Below are 12,791 nucleotides of genomic sequence, written 5' to 3'. Positions count from 1 at the left end.
AACAACCTTATAGTGAGCAGAGAGCAAAAAAAACACCTTATCTTTCAAAAAAAAAAAAAAAAAGCTTATATCTTTCAGTGCCCTGCAATTTTGTTATCTCAAATGAAAAATGGCTTGACAGGAAACAGTAAAAGTAGGGAGAAGACAGAAAAACAAACCAAAGATAATTTTTTTTTTCCTTCGAAACCTGATTTTGAAAAGTAAAACAGTGTAGTGGTATTCATCAAATCATGTTCATTACATTTTACATATTTATTACATCATTTCATTTGTTTTTATTAACTTGAACAACTGGTGCTTGGCCCCCTAATAATAATAATGACTGTTACATGGCAACGTTCATTTGTTTGGTCTACTCCGCCGCAAATAGCTAAATAATATATCTCTCTCTTTTTTTTTAAAAACAACTCCACAGTACTTGCTTGTTACACACAAATGCATCTTGGAAAGGTACAACGCTCCAATAGATCTTTAGAGATTACACAGGCATTACAAACTGACCGATGAAACACTAAGCACTTGTCAGTTTTACCTCAAGTAATTGAGAAGAGAAATATGCTGACTTTCTCTTTTTATTAATTTTTTTTTATTTAAGCACACATTCCTCTGTTCAGGCAACCTAGGACACATGGTCAAAATATATAAATAAAATAAAACACAAAATAAAGTAAGGATAGCAGGAATTGACCTGTTTTCTCGTATAAATCAAAGTACACTTGAAGCTGCACCGCTGATTCACATGCTCATCCTGAAAGATGAAAAAAAGGATTAAATACATATGAATAAATCTATATGTCTGAACTAATAAACAAATGCGTACAAAGTGAATTTAAAGTGATATATAAGAAACCTGCAAGATCTCTCTGAGGGTCTGTATTAAAGGAGGGCGATACAACGGCGAGCTACATTTAGGGGACACGGAGTCTCGCTGTCCCGCAAGTCTGTAACAGAATCTCGGTGCTGCGACTTTAACCTACATGAACGTCACAATTTATGAGATTAATCATCTTGCATGAAGTTATAAAAAAATTTAAAAAATTCACATTTTGTATTTATGCAGAAAGACAGCATCAAGGTGTCTAATAAATTCTCGATTCTGATTGGTCAGAAATTTCTGGCTGTTTCGCGCCAGGCTACATCACACGACGAAGTTTATGAGGCACTGCAACGCTAAAACAAATCATACCCAAGTTTAACCTCTGACACTGGAGACTCCTTCCATAACGGTTAAGCAAATGTAGCATACACACTACTATACTTTCTGACCAATCAGAATTGAGAAGTCTGAGGTATAATTGTTCAAGACATTTGTACAATGTAAGATAATGGTATGACACTACACCTACAGTCTGACAGCATGAACCTTCTCCAGGAACCTGCAGAGGAACCGCAGGAGGCCATAAACTGTCAATCAAACTGAAGAGCTGAGAACATCTGAAGAGAGAGGTTAAAAAGCGAGAGAGAGAGAGAGAGAGAGAGAGAGAGAGAGAGAGAGAGAGAGAGAGGAGATCACCCTTTAGAGAAGATTCATGCAAATAATTAACAAATGAAAAGCAGCATGGCAACTTCATAAAATTGTGTTTGATTCTGAAACTGAATTTTCTGAAGTCTTTGTAAACCCCTCCAAGCTGCCGAACAATAAACAAATCTGAAACGAGTGCGCCTTAAAAAGGCAGTCGAGACAAATCAGAGGTGTGAACGTGTTAGCGTGTTGTTTTTTTCTTAGCCTCATTTAGTTTGAAACCCAGCCAACGCGCACTGGTGAAAACAAGAGGCAAGTGTGGGATCCGTTAAACCTGCAAGAAGAGGCCCGCGTCCTTACTATTTCGCTTCCTGAAACAAACCCAAACCCTAGACTTTCTTCTCGTTCGACTTATTACAATACATTTTTTAAAGATTGTTCTCTTTTACCTCGTTGTCCTTTTGATTTAAGCTTGCTTTCATATTCTAAGACAAATGGAAAGTGGGGAAAAAATGCAAACATGTGTAACTAATAAAGGCAAAACACAAGTAGGGGTCTTAGATTACTTGTGAGATAAAAAGTACAGGGGCTAACACGACAACTCTAATAAAACACGAATTATGAGGCAGTGTTCGGTAGAAACGCAGAGCCTGAGTTGCTCTGATACATGACAACAGTTTACCGTGTGCAGCTGTGGGACTTGGAGTCCCTAAGACTGTGTGTGTGTGTGTGTGTGTGTGTGTGTGTGTGTGTGTGTGTGTGTGTGTGTCTGTTCCAGCATGGACGTATTGTTCAGAACCAGTTCCACAGCCAAAGCTAGCTCGTACTTGACCTGCTCGACTGCTTCTTCCAGTCCAGCCTGATGCAGCACTTGAAGTGCTGAGATGAGGATAAGGACAAAGGAGACCTCTTTAAAGGGGGCTAACCAATTTACCTAAAAGGGGTTTTAAATGTTTTTTTAGTAATAATCTGGGAGGCATGGTGATATTTTGGATTTGGGCTTTGTGAGAAATAAACAAACTTTGCAGTAAGCTGCTCAAAGAAAATATATGACAAGGTGATGTGACAAAGTGACAAAGTGCAGTTAAAAAGTGTCCTATATTATAGAAAGTTGGATTTATGGATTCTATATTATAGAAAGCTGGAGTAGATTTTAAGGCATTGGTGAGATCAGGCACTAGTAATGGGTGAGAAGGTGCTGGAGTGCTGTCACTATTACATTTAATCCCCAACGATGTTTAGAGGGTTTCTGCTCAGGACGCTGAAGTTCTTCTACGCCAAACTTAACGCATATCTTCAGGGGGCTCACTTTGTGCAGCGGGGCACTGTCATGCTGGAACAGGTTTGGGTCTCTCAATTCCAGTGAAGGGAAAATTGCAATTCTACAGTGTACAACGACATTCAGGACACGTCTGCATTTCCAAATTTGTGGCAACGGCTTGAGAAAGAAGCACACAAGTGGAACGCACAGGTGTCCACATACTTATAGCTGTATAGTGTAAGCTGATTTGCTACCTTTAAGCAGTATTTTTTTTTTCCTCAAACAACATTTTTTTCTATAAAAAATAATCCTGTATGGCATTGTGGTGGTCACCTCTCACGAGTGAGGCGCCGGATCACCTTCAGACCCTGCAGCAGACACGTTTTTCCCAGCATCTGCTTCGTGAAGTCGTTTTGCTCCTCTTCTGAAGACGCGCACTGCATCTCCACTTCACTGAACATACCGTACACATCCTGCACCAGCAAACAACACCTGAGAAGAGAAAAGGCAGAAAGTAAGAGAGTGCCCGATCAGAACGTGTATGTTCGGGTTTGCTGTCCTGTTGGGAGATGAATCTCCTCTAAGTTTCCTTGCAGACACAAACAGAATTCCCTTCAGTGTTGCCCTGAATGGGGCTTCATCCATTTTGCCCTCAACCTTGACCAGTTTTCCAGTCCCTGCTGATAAAAATCACAATATAATGTGAACAGCACCATACTTCAGTGTCAGAATAATATGTTCTTAGGTGCCAGAACAGAGTATTTTGTGCTAAAGCTGAACATACAAGCAATTTTAAGTCGCCTCACAGCATCCTAATTGAATCCAGATCCACCAAAATAAACAAAAAAAAGTTCATACTTATGCAATGAACTGAAATCATTTCGTTGAAAAAAAAAAAAATACGTACATGACTCCTGAGCAAACATCATCCTTTTCACGCTGGTTAATATTAAAGTGTTTACGCTGGCGAAAGCATACGTGCAGAAGTAGAGCGAACGAGTGACGTGTTCTATAAACAGAAAAAAAAAGAGCTGCTTCACCTTAGGACGCTGTTCTGGATGGTAAAACTGAGATTCGAACGAGTTCATAAAAACATTGTGTTAAGGAGGGGAAACTGTGTGGGAGTATGAAAGAGGCCTGATTATGACATTTGATACATGTTTATATAGGTTTCATTTCTGGATCACAAACACAATCATGGCATGCTGTGACCAGACTGGAAACGAGCTCTGCTGTAACGTTTATAACAGAGATGTAACAATGTAAGAGTTCTGCGATCCAGGGAAGTGAATGGGACAGAGAATCTGAGTAACTGATCGTAGCTGAAGTGAGCGATGGAGTTAAATGGTTCGAGTGTTGTGAGACTTGTTTGGGCTTGTGCGTGTGTAACTCGAGAACTTAGAAGGTGACGGAGCAAAACCACATGCTCAGACCAGGTTGACAAACATCTACTACCTACTCTGGTGGATAAAGCGGTCAACGACTGTGCCATTCAATGTGAATGCTGCCATTGGCCACCTTCAGGAATTTGCTATTGTGAGTAATCACAAGAATTCACAGCAATGTGGGGGCACTTACTGGAACTGCACACCATTGAGCTTGTTCGACACATACACACACACACGCGTGCACACACACAACCCCACCGAGACTAGCCCTCCCCATAAGAATGCTCCAAAGCACACAGATTGGCTGGAACAAAGTAGGCGGGATTCCTTCCGCCACAGATTTTACCAATGAGGACGTGGTTTGTGATAAACAGGTTTGTAATCAGACACCTCAAGCACATTTTGTTCTAACTTCTTTTTTGAAAACATCCCCTCCTCTCCACTCCTCTCCTCTATTCGAACCGAGAGCGTCTTCTGCTTGTTTATGCTCCACAGACCTTTTACTGGAACTAAATATTGTCTTGGAGTGAAAACAAATCCTGATTATTCCCAGGAAGTGGGATTCAGTGAAGCATAAAAAAAAAAAAGTGAGCGCGTGAAAACTCACTAAAATCAAGGTGGGCTTCCTAAAGCTTGAAGCATTGGAAGTGCTGCTTCTACGAAAAATATGCTAAACTTATTAGACCCTAAATCTATGTTACCAAACATCTCGAAGGAGTCTTCCTTTGTGTTTAGAGTGTGTATGTTGATGAAGATACCGCCAGACAGCACAAGAAAGTTAAAAACAGTTAACTGAAACGGTTGGAAATTTCCAGAATGCAACCGAAACTTGGAACGCTGGTGACCTGCTATACTATCCAGATGATCGTTTCACTCGATAACAAACACTAATTTGTGCAGTCCAAACGTGGGAGGGGTTTTACTTTTTTTTTTTACATGGAATAAACAAAAAGGAAGTGACAAAAGAGCAGAAATCCAGTTCTGACGTGTGCCAGGCTGCCCAATCTGGAGCCAGGGTATGTCTCAGCCGATGAGCTTGTTTATCTGTGTGCTCGTTCCTACTTAAATATAAACATTATCATCACTACCATCGAGAGGTCATGTCCGGGCTCGCTCGCTGTTCCATATGGTGTTCTATCATGAGATGTACACAAAACACGATGTGATGTGCACCAAAGTTATGTGTTTACAACCTGCTAGAGCATCTGACCAGGATTGAGTTACTGGAGGCAGTCAAATGACTCGCTCCAACTGTTACTCTTTCTAGGGTTCTTTCTTTCTGCATTTGGTTTGTCTAGCCATGTGCTTTTTTCCATCACATCCGCACGTGCATCCCAGCCTGTTCGGTCAACAATCTCGACCCACTGCTGTTGCTCAGCAGGTCAACTGGACTGTTTCTCTCAAACTTTGACCCCATTGCTAGTTGGCAGACAAAAAAAAAAAAAAGAATCTTACAGTAAGCAAATCTCGATGGACATTTTTTTTTTTTATTTCAGATACGTGGAGAACAAGAAAAAAAAAAATTGAGGCCGAAGTCCAGCATCACATGACGTTATTTATTAATAGGTAATTGCTGATCTGTATTTATTGATCAGTAACTGGCCACCTGCCAGTTCCCGTCCCCCATCCAGCTAAAAAATTAAACTAAGACTCACACACACATTTACCCAAATGTGTGTCATTGAACTGTACAACCTGAACTCAACACACACTCATTACTCATCTCAATCCATTCCACCACCATTTCTTTATTATTATTTATACTTAACCATATTACACCATTTATATGCTGTTTTGTTTTTGCACCTCTCGACTGCTGCCACTGCTGTTTTTGCACTGCATTGTGTTTGTTTACATATACTAATTGCACAGTACTGTATATTCAGAGTATACAGTAGGTTTACTGGTCGGCGCTAACCTGTGTTATGTGTATCTGTCCTACACTGTCTTGTGTTGTCTGTCTGTATGGCACTCGATGGCACTTTATGTAGCTCTTTGTTGTGTAGTGTAGCACCAGGGTTTTGGAGGAACGTTGTCTCGTTTTTACTGTGTGCTGTGGACCACTGTGTATAGTAGAAATTACAGTAAAAGCCTCTCGACTTGACTTAAAGAGGGTTAAATGCTAATATGTGCTTCTTCTGAGACATATTTTCAAGCTGCTGCTCATTTTGTGCTAAAAGGCAGAGTAACCCACTCAGAGGAAAGTGCTATTTGTTTTCTTCCAAATACATGATCTCATAGGCACCCACCACTGGCTTGTGTCTCTCTTAATGATGGAGTAGAAAAAAAAAGTGTCCCATCCGGCAAACACAGTCAATTTTTGCTCTTTTGGCATTATCGTGAGTCGAAACTCGTCCAATTTGAACGTGAAGTTGCACGAATCAGCAACAGCTGCTTCTCCATTTTTTATTGGCAGAGGAATCCAACGATCTGTTTTCTATTGGTTCGCAATCCCAAGGTTGATGATATAATTCTCGGATATAAAGTTAAAGGTAAAAAAGTAATCGCTGTACACTTTACCTTCTTTGATGCATAATGATTTATATTTGCCACCTATTTTTAAACTATTTGCAACCTAAGCATTTGTAAGATCATCTGAAAACGCCTGGAGCCTTGGCACCACCACAGGCTGAGTAATTACCTGTGAATCACCAAAACAGCATACTGCATTCACCGCTGCAATATCATAACTATACACCGTTAGGGTTTGAATATGAAGGATCCACAAACCTCGGTCTGCAGTCCAGATATGCTTGTAGCGCTTGGAAAAATACGAAATCCATTTAATGAATATCATTTATCGGTTGCAACGGTTTATCGTGCAACAAATACAGCTATTTATTTTGAACAAAATATCCTAATGATATTTTTGCGCTTTTTTTTCTCGTGTTGTTACTATTTTTAAATCAAGCTCACCGCAAATAACGGCTGTATGGTGATTACACAACAGTCTCCCTACAGGCGGTTCTGCCAGGAAATTAGTGACCTCTCAATTACAATCACAAGCATTTTACAGCTAAGTAATAATCCTCCTAAAGCACTATTTTTAGAACCGGACCAGCCCTTGTATACAACCTGCTGTTTTTCTCTGGAAAAACGGCCAACTAGATCCTAGTTTTACTGAATCACTGCTTTTGGTAAGTATTTGGTCAACAAGAAATTATGAGAGACAATCAAATACTAAAGCCAAGAACATGACATAGAGCACTGTATAAAACAAATAACCCTAAGCAGTCAAGATTTTATTTTTTCCAATTCTCCAAGGATATCTGATAAAGGATACACCCAACACACTCATCAAATATTGGGTGTGTTTCATGAGGAAAGTGCTTTTGCACTTCCAAAAGAACAGTCCTCTGGCGATAGTGCATCTTACGCTACGACAATATTGTTCTATGCCATTCTGTAAAAAAAAGACAAAAGTTTCAATAAAGCACATTTTAGTATTCCAATACGCTTCCACTCCACCGGTGTTTAAATCCACACCATCTTTTTAAACACTTCCTGCAGTGACAAAATGGTGGATGCATCGTTGGAAATCTTCAGAATATTAGCTCATGTAGTTCAAATGACTAAAAAGTGTCTCCAGTTGGGAGCCATCAAAAGAAACAATTAAAAAAAAAAGTAAACCAAAGTGATTTCACAGTATATTAATGTTACAATATCAGATTATTATTATTTTTTTTAAAACTATTTACATGGACAGAACAATATTTACTCCTGTATATATCGTTACCTAAAAGTAAGCCGAGAAGTGTTCTAGATATGGAGGGTTCAGTCACAATTTTTTTCTTTACATGTTTTATTGCAGTGACTTAAAAAGTACCATACCTGCCAACGTGTTGCTGCTGCGCTCTTCCAGAGCGGCATTTGCTAAGAGTCGGATGTCTGGGTAAGCTTGTGTGTAGCATCTGTGTGACAGAGTAGAAATAGATCCTCTGGACCACCACTTCCACAGGCCCACATACAGTCGCTGATGTCCCACAAGCCTCCAAAGCCTCCATCAGAGACTCAAACGCACTTCCTGCATCCCCATGGGTCTGTGTATACTGTACAAACATTAAAAACAGTAAAAGGGTCATGTAAGATTTATTGGAATTCGTTGAGTTCATCGCTGAGCTGCTAATCAAGGATTAAGTATGAATCCAAAAAAGGTTCTATAATCCTTGGACAACACTTAGGGAATAAATGCTTGGAGGGTCCAACAAAGTCATGCAGAAACTTATTATGCAATTAATACCACCGTCATGCAGCCTCATTGCCATTTGATCTCGTTATGAGCCTATGTTGACTATGGTTATTATGGGCTTTTGTAGGCCAAATGCTTTAAGGGTTGGTGTGCTGTGCATTCTGAGATGCTTTTCTAGCTATTCTTCTTTTGATCTCTCTTGTCAACAAGGCATTCCTGCCCATAGAACTGTCACTCACTAGATGGGTCTGGTATTGAAAGCTTGTCTAAAAGTGCAAAGTTACTCAGAGGCTGTAAGGAACTATATCTATAGTGAATATTTCTCTCAGGGGCACAACTTTTAAAACAGGCTACCTTTTGTTCGAAATGTTCTGCATCTCCAGTAGGACTACGCTATGACTAGACTATGCTCAGACTACTTTCACTGAGGTTTCCACATGTGCGATTTGATGTCCAGCTACAAGCCGATATCCTTCTTCTGATAAATCCATAGTCCCTACAAGTCTGAAGCTGCTACCATCAGTCCTAAAGTACAGCAGATGTCAAAACCACACATGGCAGCCTGGCTGCAACTGACTGGCAAGCAGAATTAAGTCTTTTATTCACTGATAAAATGGAGAGGTTCAGTGAGTCTAGAGTCATGGCAATAAATAGTGTCAGGCTTTGGGAAAACTTCTCCTTGATTTCACTATACACCAATTTTTCTTTAGGAGGGAGGATGCACTGTGCAAGGCCTGCTTTTCTTTTATGCTAATATCCTCATGGTCCAGTTGAGGTAGCGCTGCTTGCATACACCATGATACCAGCGGTGCTAAGGAATCCCAAAGAGCAGGATTTTTGGAACGAAAGTGCAGACCCATCAATGTGAACCAGTTGTGTGATTGAATTGCTTGAACTACACATGTAACCTGTAGAACAAAAATAAATAGATAAATAGATAAATAGATAAATAAATAAATAAATGTTGTTTGAGACCTATCTAGAATCGAGCCATGTCAAGTTGGAACAATAAATCGGTTTAATATATTTCCATGTTTTCAACTGTGGGACCCACCTTTTTTTTTTTTTTTCTTTTAAGCAAGAAGGAACAAGCAACAGAACAAGAACTTGGTTGAAGTCTGATCAACAAGAGTCCCAAAAACGTTTTGGTGATTGTCTTCAGTAAACACAAATCTGATATAAATTTGATATTTCAATTTGAAATATTTTGGCTGCAATACTATTACCAACCCTGAGCCTTTAAAAATGTTGTCTGGTGGCGGGGTGCAGTCTAGAATCTGCCCCTTAAGATGAAGTGGGGCACTCAGATGCCTACCAGAGGTATATCTGCATACCTACAACCAAACAGTACCATGTGGATTTGTGATTGAATAATGTGCACTCATTACCAGAGGAGAAAAAAAAAGAAAATAGCAGCAAGATAAGGGACTCGGACAAGGAGGTATTATGGTGTAGCTTTTTACCTTAGTATTAAATCATCTTAAAGGGCTAAATCCTTGCCTTCCAAATCCAGATTCAAAATAAATCTCATTATGAATTCAATAGAGGCAGCAATGAACTTTTAACAAACGTGAGAGGACACGCCTGTTAGATATATTCACATAGCTACAAAAAGACAAATAGCGCACCTGTTTATTAGAGGCGGATGCCTGAGTAGAATTCTCTTCACTTTTCCATAGGCACCTGGTTAAAGGATATGGTTTGGCCTTCTCCTTGAGGCACAGAAGCTTCACACTGTTGTCCTGCTTTTCGTCCCCCACCACTTTCTGGCTGAAATGTGTGTTGAGAATGATGGGATAGTTCTCACCGTCAACAGTCAGACTTTGCCTGTAGAAGTAAAAAAGTAAGAAAACCAATAGCAGGAACAGTAAGATATACCACTATTACTAAAGTTTGAGAACATTTTTGTGAACTTTTGTGTGAAAAAATGTATTTGGGGCAAACTATATAGTTATAATTGTCCATCTTACGCATCTAGGCTTTGATAGACCACAGGACGCATAAAAATCTAGCTGTACTAGGTACAAAAAAAAGGTAAAATGTAGGAAAATGTGCATGAAATACTTTTATTCAGTCACTGAGACTTACAGAAATGAATCAGTTAAGAGTTAATCCACTAACACATTTTTGCTATTTATTGTCTAAATAAGAACAAGGACATTATCAGGATGAAAGTCATGGTCATCATGATCTCCTTTTTCTCTTCTTTTTTTTATTTTAGAACTAGGGTTCTAGTTTGTGTGTGTATATATAATATATATTAATAGATATATTAATATAACAAATAGATGTATATATGGGGGCTGAAACGATTCCTCGAGTAGTCCGAATACAAAAAAATTGTTTAAGGGGAAATTATTTTCATTGTTTATTATTAATTTGTTTAGTCCACATGAAGCAAAGTGCATCATCGTGGACAATTATTACTGACGCACCACCCGCTAAACCCTGGAGCGCTCTGGACACATAAACACAGAAGACGCTGCAGAATGAAAAAAAAAATGGAGAAGCGGTTCATACGTAAGCCAGTTTCCGCCACATTCAAAAAAAAGTTTGCCAGATTTAGACTTTTTTCCTTGCAATTCTGACTTTCCTTTTCTTGTCAATATGGTAGCGTCACCCCCTCTGTAGTGCCAGAAAGCTTTACACACTGAAAATGAAATGTGCTACAATCATTAGGATCACATGGTATCAAACTAAGCATCTGATCTCTGGAGAGAACTCTGTCTAACAATCAGCTCTGGAGGAGACGAAACAAAACACTTAAAGCAGAAGAGCCTCGTTCGTACACCAACAGCTTCAAACTTCATCCCCGACAATATGGTTACCGGTAGACGCACCGGAAATGTTGGATGTTTGCGAGAAAAAGAGTCAGAATTGTTAAAAATAAATAAACATTTAGATGTGGCGGAAACGGGGTTCTATATGATTCATGCCAAAAAAAACGACAGAAAGTTTGGGATCAATTCAAACTAAAACATATAGAAAACACAGTACAGTGTATTTTTATTTATTTATTTTAAGTACTCTGATTTATTTTGATATATATATATTTTTTTATTTTTTATTTATATATTTGTATTTGCACGTTGATTTAATATGGCAATTAAATGCACTATATGGGTTTAGTTTTCACAGATATTCTTGTATGCAATTTCAGCAATAAAATGGGTCTCTTAAAATTTTACCAAGTAATTTGTTTCCTTTTTAGAAAACATCTTATTTTCTCTTGTATATTTATTATTGCAGTTTAATAAAAAATAATGTAAAAAAAAGTACTTCTTAACCGATTACTCGATAACTAAAATAATATATATTAGGAGTGTAACGGTACACATAGCCAAACCAAAATGGATCAGTACAGGCTTTCAGTTGATGCAATCTTTTTTATGTGCAGAAAATAGTTACAATCTGAGTTCCCTCAAAAACATAGTAACTGGCAGACTGCAAGTTTGATTAGAGTCTACCTCGCACTTTGAGCACATTTTTTTGAACTATTATTAAACTTGAAAACATACACAACACTGCCAGAGGTATTAAAAAAAAAGAAAAAGAAACTAGAGTTAATGCAGTGTCACTGTGGCTAATCACATTGTAACTGAAATACTTCCTGTTTCAAGTGTTTCTCTTACAGTCTCTTAGTTGCTTTGAAGCATTTCTCGAATCTTAATATTTGCAAACCAGTAAGTGCATTCTCAAAACAATTTGTACAAATAACTGCTATAATAAAAAACCTAGCCATTAGGTGCACTCTTAGTGTCGTTCCCAAGCACAGGATAAATAGGAGGACGTTGTGTAGGCCATCCAGCCTAAAACATGTGCCAAATCAAATATGCAGATCACGAATCAGAATTTCGTACAAGATCGGTTGAGGCCCGAGTTACCAATGACCGTCACAAGTACTGTAAGCCAACAGGGTACCGGTGGAAATTGGGCTACTGTTGGCCGAAGGAGGAGAAAGTCAAGGAGGAAGATTTCTACGGAGACAGCAGAAAAAGGAGAAGGTGTGACATCTGGAAATAGAAAGGAAGACAAAGAGACATGGTGGTGGAATTAGGCAGTGCAGGAAATCATAAGGAGAAAGAGGTTGGTGAAACAAATTTGGGATCGACAGAGTGATGAGAAAAGTAGACAGAAGTACAAGGAGATGCGGCAGCAGGTAAAGAGGGATGTGGCGAAAGCATATGGTATGGTGAGAGTATGCCTGAGGAATGGAGAAGGAGTTTGCTGGTGCTGATCTTTAAGAATAAGGGAGATGTGCAGACCTGCAGTAACTACAGGGAAATAATGTTGATTAGTCACACCATGAAGTTATGGGAAATAGTAGTGGAAGCCTGGCTGAGAGAAGAGGTGAACATCTGTGAGCAATGGTATGGTTTTATGTCAAGGAAGAGCACCACAGATGCATTATTTTCTTTGAGAATGTTGATGGAGAAGTATAGAGAAGGTCAGAAGGAGTTGAATTGTGTGTTTGTGAATTTAGAGAAAGTG

The 12,791-nt window shown here is 39.0% G+C and overlaps 1 protein-coding gene across 2 annotated transcripts in view; it reads right to left on the bottom strand.

Annotated features, from left to right (window-relative positions):
- Positions 1 to 12,791, bottom strand: part of spidr (scaffold protein involved in DNA repair) — a 36,212-nt gene that overhangs the window by 3,095 nt on the left and 20,326 nt on the right. For both annotated transcript variants that reach the window (XM_046847776.1, XM_046847777.1), the window contains exons 9-14: positions 9,929 to 10,127; positions 7,943 to 8,160; positions 3,057 to 3,215; positions 1,347 to 1,434; positions 851 to 973; positions 689 to 748 (exon numbers count right to left, since the gene is read on the bottom strand). In XM_046847776.1, coding sequence (XP_046703732.1) covers positions 689 to 748; positions 851 to 973; positions 1,347 to 1,434; positions 3,057 to 3,215; positions 7,943 to 8,160; positions 9,929 to 10,127 — 847 coding nt within the window. The remainder of the gene's footprint in view (positions 1 to 688; positions 749 to 850; positions 974 to 1,346; positions 1,435 to 3,056; positions 3,216 to 7,942; positions 8,161 to 9,928; positions 10,128 to 12,791) is intronic.

The sequence above is a fragment of the Silurus meridionalis genome, chromosome 4 (genome assembly GCF_014805685.1).
Source record: "Silurus meridionalis isolate SWU-2019-XX chromosome 4, ASM1480568v1, whole genome shotgun sequence".
In the NCBI taxonomy this organism is placed as follows: Eukaryota; Metazoa; Chordata; class Actinopteri; order Siluriformes; family Siluridae; genus Silurus; species Silurus meridionalis.
Note: the sequence above shows the minus strand (reverse complement) of the source record. Positions and strands in the feature narration are given on the sequence as shown.